General features: G+C 46.0%; 2 protein-coding genes across 5 annotated transcripts in view; both read left to right on the top strand.

The window, feature by feature from the left end:
- LOC126535979 (transmembrane protein 272-like) overlaps nt 1–11,964 on the top strand; it is a 28,816-nt gene extending 16,852 nt beyond the window's left edge. For 3 of the 4 annotated variants that reach the window (XM_050182865.3, XM_050182863.3, XM_050182864.3), the window contains exons 5-6: nt 3,878–4,102; nt 5,250–5,590. In XM_050182865.3, coding sequence (XP_050038822.1) covers nt 3,878–4,102; nt 5,250–5,434 — 410 coding nt within the window. In that variant the 3' untranslated portion in view covers nt 5,435–5,590. Of the gene's footprint in view, nt 1–3,877; nt 4,103–5,249 lie in introns of all 4 variants that reach the window. The other variant, XM_055073404.2, reaches the window with a different exon arrangement.
- A 1,159-nt stretch (nt 11,965–13,123) lies between these two features.
- LOC126535985 (uncharacterized) overlaps nt 13,124–16,131 on the top strand; it is a 30,517-nt gene continuing 27,509 nt past the window's right edge. The window contains exons 1-3 of the mRNA XM_055073403.2: nt 13,124–14,184; nt 14,380–14,439; nt 14,584–14,847. Coding sequence (XP_054929378.1) covers nt 14,095–14,184; nt 14,380–14,439; nt 14,584–14,847 — 414 coding nt within the window. The 5' untranslated portion in view covers nt 13,124–14,094. The remainder of the gene's footprint in view (nt 14,185–14,379; nt 14,440–14,583; nt 14,848–16,131) is intronic.

Here is a 16,131-nt window from a genome sequence, read left to right as displayed (position 1 = left end):
ACCGCGCAGCGTGCTTCGATGCGCATTCGTTTTTTTCTGACCGAGTGGATTTTCGCCTGGCAGAGTTTTGGACACTTTCTGGCTAGCAGACAAGAAAAAGAAACAATGCATTGTCGCTCGCCGCCATCAATGTGGTGACCCGATGGATTGCAACATGTTCACTTGTGCGCAACCTCTCCAGAAAGTTTTTTTAATTGCCTCGCCAGTGTAGGATACCGAGCAGTATGCGTATGGTTCTCTGTGGACCAAGCGTCTTCTGTCTTCTTCGACATTTCGGAGGTAGCCATATCAGGTGCCCAATGTAGGCATTCGATTGTGGCCAACATGCTTTCCTTTGTGTCTTCCTTTATTTTTCTCGGTGCCCCCCCCCCCCCTACCCACAAAAGGAGAAAATAGACATTGTTGCGGTGAAGCGAATTGTCGCATGATGAAAGTTCAATTTTGTTCCTTCTTCTTTTGCAGAAAGTAATGGGCCACGTGACGTTTCAGTTGCCGGATACTCTTAGTATATTATTGCGATAGCAATTATATAGAACTCCAGGCGCATTCCTGCCATCACCATCGCCCTCACGTTCTGTAGTCCAAGGGCGATAACATCGTGACCGCGCGCCACATGCTGTATGTGCGAGTGAAAGCATAGGGGGGGTGGCACGGGTGAGCCGACAATGGTGGCTCACCCATTACCCCGACACGGGAAAGCGAACTGGAACGTTTCCCATACTTAAGAGGTTGAATTCCAGGCTGATCATATCAACACGCAATAATGGTATAGGCGAGCTGGAAATTATCAGCCATAGCATATGCTCAGTGCACTATTGGAGATGTATAGAACAGACTCAAAATGTACCGCAGCTGCAAGCTTTTGTTAGAAGATTTTGTTGTTTCATTATATTCAGATAAGTATACCGAAGAAATTATTCAGGCTATGGAAGTGGTAGTCCTAGGTGATGGACGTGTAAAGGTGACGTTAGTCCACATCGTTGATGATACTTACAGAACATTTTTTTTTACCGCACAAATTTAGACTGGACAGAGCAAGATACACAGGATAAACATTTGTCCTGTCTATCTTGCCTTGTCCAGTGTAAATTTGTGCTGTAAGATAATGTTCATTTGTTGTGTGTACCTTGCTCTGTCGAGTGTAAATTTGCACTGTAAGATGACGTTCCGTAATATTTGTAACCAACTGGCTCATGTTACTTGCTTGACCACAGATGAGAAGTTGTGTCAAGGAGGTTGCGAGAGGCATACTTTATGAATTGTCAAGCATGTGTTTGATTGTCTGAAAACTTTGCTGTCTGAAAGCCCTAAAACACTTTTCTAATCAATCATAGAATGACCTCACTGTTAAAAGTATGTCATCCCAGGAAATTCATGCCACAAAAATGTTTTTTTGAATCCTTAAACTATAAGTGGGGTTATTGCACCGATACCTGGCTTTTTCTCTTTTCATCTCTGCTACTGTGCTTGGAGCTACACAGCGAAGAAGCCAAAATGGCAAAACCCTAGCCAAAGGTTGAGTGTCGGGGCAGCGAAAGGGCTCGCCGCTGCCATTTTGGACGCCACGCGCAGTACGAAGATGAAATAATTTTTCCGTCTTTTTGAGATCGCAGACATATTGTGGGGATGCGCGACCCTCGCGCCTCCCCTGATGTTTTCCCGCATAGCGCATCCCCTGATATGCTGTTTTTCCCGCACGGCTCGCGTGGCCTGGCGCCCGCGGCGCTCGGAGTGGTACAAGCGCGGTGTGAGAGATGGCGCCACCGTCGCGGCGGGGTTACTCGGGCGCCGAGGGACAAGGGGCTGCCTCTTTCCCGGCGGGCGGGCGAACAGCGTGGACGTACCGCGCGCGCTGCGACCATGCTTCTGCGAGACCGCCTCGCGTGGCTGCCTTCGAACGCGCGACCGTTGGCGTGACCGAACACGCGAACGACCAGGCGTTGGGATCCAGCATGGGGCGAACATATTCGCTCGCAATGCGGTCGCGGTGAGTCGGACTTCTAGATTTGTCGCGCGCCCATCGGCATGTTTTGTGGATAGCCACTCGGCTAGCTGGCATTGATCTATGAAAGGTGCAATAAATGCCCTTGTGATTGTTTGCACTACTTTGTTGTCGTTCCTTTGTCCCAAGAGCACGGAGGAGAACGCCATATCTCCCACAATATATATGTTTTTTATTTATTTAACTAAGCATTAGCAATTATGTATTACTGAGAGCATTCTCGTGATCACGGAATCGGCCAGTAGCATTGCTTGGCCAACTGCTTTTGATCAGCTTTCGATGATGACATTCTGGACACGAGAGCAAGCTTCTGTTCTGGGGCGCCTCACCAGGTCTGGCCATTTTGAGCTGACAAACTCGGAGCATACATTGCGTGATAACGATCGTGTCTACAGAGTATTACATCACTACGCGTCGTGGAAAGATCTGAAATTTCAAACCAAACACTGTTTTCCCTCCTCGCGGCTGCCGCGCTCCAAGCCAGAGGATGACGTAGTCGTGTCCCTGCATCTGCGTACTTGAGTCCGCACGCAGTGTGACGTCGCTCGTGGTGACACATGACTTCGAGAATTATTCAAGGCATCATCTGTTACTTGTGTGATCTGTTGCTTGAAGTTTAGAGAAATGATAAAACACACAAACAGAATGTCTGCATGTTTTTTGCTTTACTTCGCACCGAAGCAAGAGAGATGTACTTCCGCTTCGTTTGCTTGTTCCCACGGTCATGTGGTCACGTGTGCAGGTACCGAAACTGTGCCATTTTCTACCGTGTTCCGGCGCGTGACCATGCTCTGCGATCCGCTTGTTCTGCCTCAGTATTCGTGTAGCACTGAATTATACCGCTAGTCGTGTGTCCTTGTGCACAGCGCTCAAAACCGTGCGCCACGCGAAACGATAACAGCTCGCGTGCAACGCCGCCGGCGGAAATGCGCATCGCCGAGGAAAAAAGAAAGTGAGGAGAAAAATAAGTGAAGGCGGGGCCCGTGACGTATGTGTCACGCGATCCTCGAGGTCCGGCATGGGAGAACGCAGGGAAGGAATTTCGCTTGCGAAGGCTAGACGGGGCGTATGGAGAGGGAGTCTCGCTATGCAGTGGAGCTTGCCTGCTGAAATCCTGGGTTCGCAGCACTGAAATATTTCTATCTTGGCTATTAATGAGCAGACTTGAAAAGTTATTACGGCAGAACGCTCCCTAGTGGGCATGCAACAACTTCCAGCATATAACCAAAATTTGCTATGGGGTCTTGTATGGGGCCCTTTAACTGCTTTTGACACGAGATTTGGCTCGCATGTTTACAGGAGCCTTGTTAACAGATTCACAACATTCTTTGACTATGTTCAAAAAGTGCTTCAGGGCCCTTCTGAAGGCCCCCAATGGTGCTTTGACTGTCTACTATGGCTGCAGAAAAGATTTGTGGCTTTTCATCAGCTTTTCTTAACCACTAGTCACAGTCCTAGCTTTCTGTTAAATGCATGCTTATCCTAGTTTTGTGCTTGCATCTGCTCTGAACGAAGCTGAAGTAGTTGCAACCATGCTGTTTATGCCCATTGCATGTTATGCTGCACTAGAGCTGTAATAGTTCATTCAATTTTGCAATGAAAAGTACTTGTGTTTGGTTAATCAGAAAATGGCCACTACTATGATCGTTGGTACAAATTTCATTCAGAGTTTTAATAGTCTATATTAGTTCATCATTCAAATTAAGATAATTGGCAGGAGTTCTAAGGTTACGACCTTAGGTATTCATAGAAATAAATTTTTTTGTATAGACTAGTTGCAGACATAATGTACTAATTGTGTCAAGAAACAATTGTGCGTCTTATTGACAGCAGTCTCAGTAGTTTTCTCTGTCCTCTTCTCATTGCCTGTTTTAGGTACCACATACTTAAATGACTGCCCAGCTGAAAAGTACATCCCAATTTTTCTGGTCATGGGCGGAGTGTTTGGTGTGCTGAAGACGCTACTCGATGTCTGTGGCAAGTGTCGACGCCCTGACAACAGTGGGGAGGCTGGCCACAATGTAGCAGAAGAACAGCGTGCTGAAGAGCGTACTTGGAGCACACTTGTGAATTGTTTTCTTTTTGCCTGGTATGTTGCTGGTAAGTGTTTGCTGCGCAGCATGACTTGCTGTCTTACTTTATTGCATAATATCGTTTTGTGTGCAGTACATCATCTGTCCTTGATAAAATTAGGGTATTCGTTTACTTTTGTTGTTAAATGTCTATGCTTGCCCTTAACACGAGCCTTGTGCCAATAGACAGGTCGACAGGCTAGACATTTGCAAGGTAGAGACTCTTGATTTTCTTTTCTAGGTAGTTGGCAGGCATGCAAAAGCAGGATACATTTTCATGAATGAATATTGATGCTATAGATACATACCCGAGAATGTGCCAAACTATCAGAAAAGACTAATCAAAATAATAGTGCAGAGACAAGTGACAGTATATATAATCTGAGTGACCTTTATCTCTTCTTTCTTTTTTCTTATTTGCCATTTTTGTTCAGCATGGATTGAAAAGATGGACATGCTAAAGAGAAAGAAAAAAAAAACATGTTTTGGGAAATTAGGGCTTCGGTGATGTGGGCATTAAGGTACAGCCACATATGTGAGATAGTGCACACAAAGTTCTGGCGGTGTAAAAACTTGTCAGTGCCTGCAAGGCCACACAATCTGGTGTCTCGCTTGCTGCGGCAATCAATTGAAGCATCTTGTATTTGTGCACTCTTTTTCTGCTGCAGCCAGCACTGATTTCAAGTGTGGTTGAGAGAGGGTAATGTTTTCCAATACCAGCATTATAAAGCCGCACTGTATCTGGCTCCATGGTTCCTTGTTGTGCAATGACCCAAAGAAAATTCTACCTCAGGGCCTGTATTATGTAAACATTCACCTCATTGGTCATTTTTGTTTCCTTTTATACTTGACGATTCGTTGGCATAATGCCTTGCCTTCCTTATTGCTGGCATCAACCACTTGCTTCAACGGTTAAGTAATTGATGGAATTTCGTGAAAAGAATAATTACAAAATGTGGCCCCTGAGATCCATTTGCTGTGGAGCAGGAAAATGCTTCTGATTGCCAGCTCTTGTGGCGCATGTCTTTCCGCTAGTCATTCCTTGTCCTTCTACGCTTTACAGCACGCTAGGGACAGTTCTAGGAGGCACAATTAACCTGCCCAAAATCATTGGAATCGTGGACTTTGCCATGTCCACCAAGCTTCAGCTGAATGCATGTTCACGTGTGTTCCAGGCTGTGTGTGGGTGTACCGTGCCTACCCTCCAGACTACACAAACAGCGAAAGCCCCGCATTTTGCGACAGGACTTTGTACCTCTTTGCATTTGGCCTCGTCACAGCGGGGCTACTCTCGCTTGGCTTGGTGGCTGCCTGCCTCTGCTGCCTAACACTCTTCTCGTTACTGTCAAGCAAGGATTGATATCGGCGGCGCCTGCCCACAGCTACTGGCCTGGAAAGCCTGCAGACATGGATGCCACAGGTGCCACTCACAAGCTCGAGACATCCATGCCCAGCTGCCGCAAAGAGAGCGTCCACGAAGGCATGCTGCAACAATGAGTGGCAGAGTGATGCTGGATTTTTAGTGGTGTGATCCCTACGCGAGGCTTCTCTGAGAGTGCTACTTTCACGAATGATGGAGAGCGGTTTAGTCTGTTGCGTGAAAGTCCCACTCATTCCTATGAACATTTCGGTACTGAATGTTTCGTTGATAAAGGAGACAGGCGTAAATGTAGTTTTCAGTCAAACCACAGACTCATTCACACTCATATTGTGCACTGGGGTGGCATTCCCTTGTGCTTTTTGTTTAATACCAAGTTTGGATGCTGTACTTGTTCTGACCATAATTGCTTGTATGTCATCTGCAGCAGTGATGAATGTAAAGCAACAATTTCCGCAGTGATAGGAACAACGATGCTATCTGTTTGCAGAAGGGTAAAATTGTTCCACATTAGTCTTTGTGGCAAACTTTTCGCTCCTATGGAACAAGTTGTGCCACTGTTCCAACGTATGCACATTTCTGACTTATTTTGAATGAAGCAAGCAAGAGTGAAAGTTTGGGATTGTTAGTACTATGTTGCCTTAACCAACAGTGCAAAGACACAAGGATGAAGAGACAACCGAGCACCATATTGCGTTAATTCCAAAAGTTTTATTTTGAAAAAGAAAGGCGCCACATACTTAGAATACACTTACTTGTCATACTGAGCTACATTTATCACATATACACATGGGATCTAACCATCAGTATAACAAATAACAGAGTACCTATTTGAGTTCCTCAGTTCCTTTTACTACAAGTAAACAGCAGCTTGAAATTTTTAACAAGTATGCAAACTATGTGAAAATAGTTGTGCAATCAGAGACCCCTCACTTCTGCAAGGTGCAAAAAACAAGCATAATCTTAAATAAACCCTTCGGGTGGACTTATTCATCGTACTTCCTAATTGCTTCTCCCTTTTTCAACTTCGGTGCAGCAGAACGTGCAGTAAAGCTGCACATTCCTGGTGACAGTTACCTAGTTACCCAAGTTAGCATCAAAGATGTTCATTGAAGAGCGGCACACACCTACTGGCACCTACCCAGTGACCCAAATTGGTATAGAAGAGAGAGAATTTATTAGAGCACAGCCCTTAGATGCCAGTTCCTGTGGAAAGCGTTGGTGTCCTACCTCATAATTGGGCGAACGAGCACAGCGAAAGATGAGAGAAAATGCGGAGCGCAGTGGGAAATGAAAGACAGAGAGAGTGAAGAGAGCATGAGGAGAAAAGCATAGTACTGTGCATGGGGGGCTTTGTGATGACGATGGCTACGAGATGGCGCCAGAGTAACCTGCATCTTCTGTATGGAAACAAAGCGCTGCATGAGTGGAGGTTGTCTACAGTGGCTGCTGTGAATTGCGCCTGCTCTTCACCCACGTGCTTCCTCTCGCGATCTCCCAATTAGCGAGGCAGTTGCACCACACTTTGCTTCGTTTGCAATGTGCCGCACGAAACAGATTGTCCGCACCAGCCAATATATTGTGAAATGAAAACACGTACACAGCTCCGCTCTAATTTTGCATTAGGGAGTATCGTAATTGTCGGTATATTTATTTGAAAGGAGGAACTGACCACAGTGCTCTTGCCACCTTGTCATCAACAAAAGGAACCAGACATCGACCTTTACGCATCTCACCTTGGTCAGCGTGCCTACTCCAAGTCAGCGTTGAAGAGATTCGTTGAAGAGTGGTACATACGCAGTACCACATAACCAGTCTCACGTCCCCAGTGACCCATGTCCACATCAAAGAGGTTCGTTGGAGAGTGGCACATAGGTGCACAGTGCCACATATGCAGTGACCCAAGTTTACCCCACGGTTGGTTTCAAACCCTGTTTTGTCAGCACAGCAGCCAGATGTGCTCCCCATTCAACCATGGACTACCCAGATACCCAGGTTTGCGAGAAAACGGTGATACATATAAGATAGAGGGTGCTTGAAGTACCATAAGAATGCTAACTGCATTAAAAAACTTGGCTATTAAGTTTACACTTGGTAATTAAACAATGAATTGCTGCTCCTTTTTCGAACTTCAGTGACTCCACCATCTTATCCCTGTCATTTCCGAAGAGGCCACATCTGTTATAGGCCTGCTCCTCATTACCTCATGCCTACCATGCAAGACACTATGGAAAAGGTACTGATACATGTACCCACTTCCAATGAGCTATCTTTGTGACATTACTTATCCCTGACATGAGCTGATCCTTGTGTCTGGACAGAATGGTGTGCTCTACTAGTGGGGAGCAACCTATGCATTTCTCACCGGGTCGAAAGCCATCCTCCATACAGTTGGGGACAAAATGTTGTGGTCCGTGTTCACATATTAAATGCTGAATTTCGCTGAATTTAGCATGCACGACCAGGAACCGAGAGATGCGCTATCATTCCAAGTGAGGAAATTTAGTTGGCCTGTCTTAGTTTGAAGCCATCTCAAAATTCTGCATTTTCTATGTGGCTGTAGTCCACGAAATTTTGTCCCTGACTGTACATTCTAGTTGCATTGTGAACACGTTCTCAGCCAGCCTTCCCAACCTAATACATACCAGGAGAGAGTGGAATATGGTAGACTGCATTTGGTATGTAGCCTCTACATGTGGTGACGTTTTTTCCAGATAATATTGTTGGGAGTAGCACACGGCAGTATCAAATTCTGTCTCTTTGTCCTTCTAATTTTAGTTATAGTAGTGAAACTGGCAAGTACTGCATCCAAATTTGGTACTAAACAAAATTAACAAGGTGCCACCGCTGCGTGAAATTTGAGCTAAAGCAAGCCAGCAAGTTAGACAGAAGAGCCATTTATACCTGGCTGCCTTATCAACATCACATATTATGGAATGGAATGGTGTGGCAGGCTTTTATTGCTCTGTTATGTGCCATTCATGGCTTCAAAATTGGCCTTTCATTTCTCCCTGTATGCTGTGACCAAAGGACAAAATAATGGTGCAGTCGACTTCCATTAATCCAATTCAGGACATGCGAAGTTGGCTCAAATTACACAAAGTTTAAAGATGTGTTCAGAACTTGCATTGAGTTGAACATTCAGTATTTACTGGAAGTGTCTCATTGACATTACCCCTGCGGATGCTCATAAGCTTAACTAGACTCATTGTACAAGCAGTGTTGTTGAAAAGCCTAACAGACATTGTCTTCATGCAAGAAAAAAAATGTTTCATAAGCCAAAATGTTGTTTGCACTTCTTGTGGAGGTGAATGAAGCTTCTAGACCTCCACGTCATTGCTACTGCTGCTGTCTGACTGCCTTACCTGTGTCGTGCTATAGCCAAAATTTGTGACATCTTCATTGTTCAGGATGCTGCATATTTCTGCGTTAGTAGTGTTCACGGACTCTCTCATGCCGACATTGCCTAGAACTACATGGTCTATAAGGACCAACAGCTAAGCTAAACTGTCCACACTGGAACTGTTGTACAGTGGTGTGAAACTACAGCTTGTGAAACAGTTTTGTGATTGTTGGTGGCTTTTAGTCTTTGTGCGTTTCTTCGAACAGTGTCGATGCATTTGGTCTGACCAGTAGCACTTGTAATTTAGCAGCCATCAGTCTGCTCTAGTGCAGCATATCTGATATTCAACATCTCATGTATGAATAAGCTCGTTTTATCTTTTCCTTTCTTTCCTTTTTTTTGTTCTGCAGGAACATACGATCACATGTTCAACTTGACATTTCAAGTTTGACCAACAAGCTTTTTATACAAATTCCCAGTATAGACACTTCCCAGCTGCATTTGCAATGGCAATGCTGCCATTGCCTTAAGCAGGGCATACCACAATTCCTGTTTTATTTTCTCTGTTTTAAGCATGAGAAAGCCAGTCTTGAACTTTTCCATTCTTTGTGTTAGCAAAAGTAGGCTGGAAAGCATTGCAGAACATAGGTATTAAGCAATCACGACATCTGTAGAAGACAGCCTGTAAGTAAGCAGTCTGCTGTACTCTACAAAGGCTGAGCATGTAAACTAGTGCATGCTTCTGCAAGAGCTCAGCTTGAGTCGTGGGCCAGGTTTACACTGCCCATCTCCTACTTGCATGGACAGGGCGCTAACCAGAGTGTGCGTGCATATGATATGGGCTGATGGCACACTACTTCACCGTGACAGTGATGTGCAGATTGTTTGCACAGTACTGCAAATCTTTACTACAAGTTAGACTGCACAAGACACTGAAAGTTTCCCTGTGCATAATATGCACGGAAGTCGCATTGCACATTAGCTGTTTTGCATTTTAAGTTAAACTGCCAATATCTTTTTGTACACAGTAGCATAGGCACAGCCAGAACTTTTGAACATGTTGCATCAAAGGAAAGAATGCATTAATGGAAGCTGACTGTAATGTCTAAAAAGAAACTGTTCTGTACTTATTCTGCAAGCTTGTCAGTTCACTAATGATTTTGGCATTGATATTTATCTGTGTGCAGTATACTGACAGGTCCTCGGAATAAGATACAGCAGTTTCAGTGAGTTTATTTATTTTCCGTGTTAGAGAGGGGAGCATGGGCACCTTTCCAGACTGCCGATCGGTTGTGTGAGTATAAGATCCATAAGAACAATGAAGTAGTGAATGGCCATGAGTCATGGTGCGCAAAGCTGGATGGAGTTCCAGTTTATGTGACAGATGGCATAATGTTGTATGCTCATTTATTAGCCAGTATAGCTTTGCCGCTAATGGTTACTGCTTTGGTTACTGTTGGAATTGGCTATCCAAGCCATCTCTCAGAAATGCTCTCCCATTGCAAATAAAGTGGCAAACATTTGCAGTCTGCCAATATACTGGTATTTTCAACCTCTTGTCTTTAGCATGCTAGATGTACAGAATTGTGATGTTCACTAATTGAAATTAGCCATGTCTTCTAAAGTGAACAGCTCGGATGAAGCTTTACACGTATTTTGTACGAAAGGTTGTTCCACGCTGGTTTACCATGTGCGTCGTTCAACTTTAGAAGTAGGAAGTCTTCAAAGTGTCGTTCATGCAACCTTCTGTATAAATAATGGCTGGAATGTTGTTGCAGATGCCTTCGGTCTTTTTGAGACTGTACAAATAGCCAGCTCTTGGACGTGTTTTGTTGTAGCATTACCTCAAGGAGTACGTGCTATAGACTGATTGCCCAAGCATGCAAAAAGACATTGGAAGTGTTAGACTGTATAATTTCTCATTGGGTATGTTTGAAACATTTAACGGCAGGCATGTCACGTTGAGAAATGTTACAGGAGGCATTTGCACAAGGCTTGCATGTGCAGCAGTCACAATCTAACATGTACATGGGTTGTGTGCTGTAAATACTGAATGTAGAATTCTGAGCTATAAACAGTGACTGGTTAAAATGTGGTGGCAGGTGACCCTCAAATAGAACACATACTCTTGCACCAGTGAATCACCACGTCCAATTCACCCTATCCATCGCTCTTCATACCTATGCCCCAGCTAAAAGAACTTTTTGTTCTTGAAGTGTGAATGATACCCATCTGTTTACGTGAAGGTATTAACCAAGCCATCCGGCTTTCCATGGTACATGTTGTCTGCTGCTGCTACTACTACTACTGCTGCTTATTTGTGACACAAGAATAAGAGGGGTGAGAAGTATCTAACAGGTTCTTTAGACAGGGAAAACAGGGGGAAGTCGGGAGATGGAAATTCAAGACGATGAGCAAAACGAGAACAAGGTGAAAGCAGGAGCCAACGTTTTGACAAGTTACGCTCCTGTCCTTGAAGAAGACAAGTCCACATGTCGAAATGTTGGCTCCTGCTTTCACCTTGTTCTCGTTTTACCCATGGTTCTTTAGACAGGAATTTAGGGCAGTCCCTCCCTTAAAGGAGTACTGGCACAAAATTTCGAAGTCGAGTTAACGTGCGAGATCGATTTATGTGGGTACAGGCACATCGTCTGCAAAATATCAACGGCATATCAACAACATACTTAAAATCAATTTTAAAGTATTTGCGTGCAGCCAACCGCAATACGCAGCACCTCGTGACATCGACATCAAGAAAGGAATGTAAACAACCGATAAAACGCTACGTCACGAGTTTGCGCTGCCGTCGGGACGGGCCCTGGGAACAAGTTTCTCACCGCACTGATTGTCCCGGTGTCTTTATTTTTTTCTCTCCCTGGTCGTGACGGCGACGTCTCTCGCCACTGACGGTGGCACAAAAATTGGCAAAATTTGTTTCTGACACGAAATAACTCGTAAAGTGACGTCGAAAGTGTGCATGTTATAAAATGTTGCGTGATATAGTAAATCACTGGCGTGATTTTGACTAGCAAGCGGCCGGCACAGCCGCCGCTGCAATCGTCTCTGTGAAGCGGCTCGCTGATCAATGTGTTTTCTCATCGCTACCAACGGCATCTGGAAGACTGATTGTATTGTCACTTATGAGCTACATAAATGTGCAGACATTGTGTTGATGAATATAAATGCTTTATTACCAGCTACGGACGGGTCACAAGGGCCGTCGGCCTCGGAACCGACGGCCAGCGAGCTAGGCCTATATACCATTTCCCAGCGGTTGCCAGCTCGCTTGGCTTGCTCGCTGGCTATACTGTTGGCGTCGATAAGCTGCAGAAGTGGTCCTAGTTCGTGCGCGCCGCTGGTACGCTTAGAATGGACAGCGCTGAAGAGCAGCGCCAAATTTGCTCGTTTCATTTCGAGCGTGCCTGATATAACAAAACTGGCCGAGCTTAGAGCGGTCCGATGATCTTCCACCTAGACTACGTGCCCCCAAGCCTGATGCTGTGTCGATGTCGACTTGTACCTCGCCTTGTGTCCTGTTACGAGATATACTTCATTCCCAAGCGCCCTCGACAAATGCCTCGTACTACTTGTACCAGTGCATATGCATACTGATAGCTATCGCTAGCTGCACTTTCCGAGTCGTTGCCTTGCAGTGGATTGAATCAAATGTGGTTGGCCACGTCCAATTCGGCGGCGACTGCCGCAAGCAGGAAATAGTCGCCGCTGGACGACGAAAACAATGACGACGATGATGGCGAGAACATCGCAAAGCACGTGCAGGCGTAGCAGACGAACTAGCAACTAGAAGCTCACCCGTCGGCAAGCCATGTCACAGTTTTGTGCAATGACGTGTCCAGCTGTGTTTGCATTCCCTTTTCAGCCCATCTCGTTGCTCTCTCAATACGAAACTGACGGAGGAGCCTACTCCCTCTGTGCGCTAGGAGAAAAGTGTGGAGGAAATGACGTAGTAGGTTCTCCTTTTGCTTGCTGTTTTTTTATTTCTTTGCTGTAGCGGCCACGCCTTTCGGGCCACAATGGCGGCTTTGTTATGGTTCTGTGCGCTCACACGTGTTGCTCCGTAGGTTTCGTACCGTGGCAAAGGCGCCGTGCGGGCAGGTTTGCGTTGGTCTGCGTGTTTTGTTGCGCTGCATTATCTGGGCCGCGCTCTCCCGGCTGTTACTGTGGCCAGGTGGGACAGGAGGAACTAAATTTCGTGAAATTAACGCGCATGCATGCAACGCTGTACGCAGTGTACCGCGCCACGGCAATGGCAACGGACGAAGGAATATCCGCGGGAAATTTTGCCCCCTGGCGGAATCATGCTAACGTGCTAACGATTGTTTAGTATTGCTGCGGAGCGCGCGGGTCCGAGCAGCATGGTTGCGCGAAGCGCGGCGTGGTTGCGCGAGAAATGTAAAAGATCTAAAAACGTTGGCACATACAGCATACGGCGCGTGGCGACGATTTTATCGCCTTGGACGTTTTATGCGGAACCTCACGGCGACGGCAGAAATGCGCCTGGGATGTCCATATATAATTGCTATCGTAACTATTGCAAAAAAAAAAAAAGCCCTTGCCTGCATTATTAATTTGTGGCGTAACTACAAATGTCTGAAAACAAATAGGATGTCGCCATTTGTTTACCCCCCCTTGCCTGCCTTCTGCATTTGTCATGATTTTGCTGCGTTCTTTAGGCCCCTGTGTTTTCTTCACAACCGTGTATTTCTTCGTTAACGAACTCGAGGACATACGTTGATTATGGCAGTTGCGGTGTCTTGTTTTGAAGAAGCGGAAGGACATTAACTTGGGACATAGTGGGAAAATTTTTTGTGTCTTGTGATATTTTGTTGTACGTGTTAACTCGCACTGCTTGAAATAAGTTGTTGTTCGCGGCTACGCTCGTACACCCAGCAAAGAGCAAGTATTATGATGAAAACACTGCTGGTATGGCAGAATATTTCACTATGCATTGACCTGTGGCCGCCGCACTGGAGAGCGAAGTCCAACGATGTCTTGCACTCAAAATAAGTTGTCATGTAAAAACAAACATACGGCCGTGCGCTGAGGTGTGTACCGTGTTTTTTTTCCCGATCTCCGTAGTTTGCGAAGCGGCCGCTTGTGGCAGCACGGTAGGCACGGTCGTTTTCGGTTGCGTTGGAAGGCGCCGGCGATGTGTTGTACCCATAGTTGTATCTAATGTGCCTGCTCAGGCAGCAAAATTGACAAAATCTTGAAGGCGCCTCCGACGGTTTCGCCAGCCACAACCGATCGTTTTCTTTACATTGTCGCCGTCACAACAATGGCCAAAGGCTCTCTGAAGAGCAGACTTGACGGCAGCAGCCTCGACCTGAGTCTGAACGAGCTCACCGAGCCACCCGTGAAAGAACTCGTAAGTCGTTCACATCACTCGGATTTCGAAGTTTGCATGCACAGTGAGCATCTCTCCTTATTTCCGTGCCATTTGATCTAACCGATGACGTGGCATTGCTCTATAGGCCCCGTGCCTACTAATTAAAGCGCTTGGCCGCGGCGCTATACTGCGCCCGGTGGCATCGATTTCTTTCCCCCCCTTTTTTTTTCTCAGGCGGAACTACCAAAAGCCGTGAAGCTCGACTTATCTTGCAATAAAATCACTGCGCTTCCCGTAAGTAGATCTGTTTCTCACCGGCAGTGTTAGTGTGCCAGCAGACGACACGGTTCAGTGACATTTGCCCTGCCAAATTGCACTACGCGTTATTTGTCGGGTGCGGCAAAAGACAGCGCGCCGATTATCGTATTTCTTATGCAGGATGCGTTCTGTGCCTTGACGCACCTTAAGGAGCTCGACCTGAGCAAGAACCAGCTGCGAGAACTGCCGGCGAACTTTGGCCGCCTCAATGCCCTACATAAGCTCGACCTCTACGGCAACAACTTGACGACTCTGCCGTTGAGCATGTGTCGCATGAAAGCTCTTCGTTGGCTCGACTTGAAGGGAAATCCCCTTGAGCCCCGGCTCAAGGCGGTCGCCGGCGACTGCCTCAACGAGAAACAGTGCCTTCAGTGCGCCAAGAAGGTAACTGACCTCGAGTGCGCAGCGCGCTTCCTCTAATCTTTGATTTCTGTAGCGCGCTGCTTTGCATCGCCACGCCCACATTTCGTTTGATGTGTCACGCCCATCTGGCGCTCACCGTGACAACCGCCGCGGTATATTCATGTTGCCTTTCTGACTTCAGATCAGAGGTATTTATGTTGCCTTGGTGGGTGCTTGCCATCAACCATAGAGTTTCATACAATAATTACTAGAGGGAACTCTGGCGCTAGTGTCTACGGGAGCTGCAATGAGAACCGTTGTACCAGCATGGGAATTATGGAAAGTACATGGATTTGCCTAAACTTTCTCCTTTTGGCTTCAAACGGCTTTGTAAACTCGTCATTTTCAACAATGTATTGCGTAATAAATGATTAAACATCATTAATATTGTCCGACAGCAGGATTTGAACACAGGAACTCTATAGCACAGAAGCCTGATATTGAAACCATTAAGCCACAGACGCATGTATCGACAAGCGAATGAAACGCCCTTATGACTTTATCGCGGGCATGCCAGTGCCTTGAGACGCTTGGCGCCTTTCGATTTGGCCACCTGGGCAAGCTCAATTGTTGCAGTTAATAGCAATTGTGCATGTTCGCGGCATCTTCTGCACTTCGAAGAGTATAGATTGCACTGAAATTTATGACAATAAGGTTTATATAGCGTAATATACAAAGCCACAAGAACGTTTGAATCCACAAGCACGAAGATCAGACAAATCCACGTACTTCCCATCATTCCCATGGTGGTACAACGACTGCAGTGCCAGAGTTCCCTCTAGTAATTATTGTATGAAACTCTATGCCAGCAACAAACCCGTGTTGCAGCTTTCAGCTTGTATGTGTGTTATTAGCCCCGTGAACTAACTACAAGGGCGCTGCGAGTGGCGCTCGCGTGACGTCAGGCCACGGACTAGCGCCTGTCATCTGCTGCAGTTTGGGCGGTGTCTGAACGACTTCTGCAGTGTTTTCATTTGTTCACTCTCGTTCCCTCTGCTTGTATACTTATGGCAGGCGTCTCAAATATATTGTTGCGACGTCTTCGTTTGTGAAAATTCATTCAAAGAGCTTGTTTCTTAGACAATACAGTTCTCAAATGTGACGCTACAGTGCCAGCTGAAGGAGCTAAGACCAGCCCACTGCGGGTTTTTCATGCGCGGATCGGCAACTGCAATAAAATAGCATATAAGAATGCATTTATTATGCTATACATGCCATGGTGCAACAAGTATGTCACAAACGCTGGCTATATATGACTTCTACAAC

Source organism: Dermacentor andersoni, chromosome 4 (assembly GCF_023375885.2).
Source record: "Dermacentor andersoni chromosome 4, qqDerAnde1_hic_scaffold, whole genome shotgun sequence".
Classification (NCBI taxonomy): Eukaryota; Metazoa; Arthropoda; class Arachnida; order Ixodida; family Ixodidae; genus Dermacentor; species Dermacentor andersoni.
This window is presented reverse-complemented; position numbering and strand designations above follow the sequence as displayed.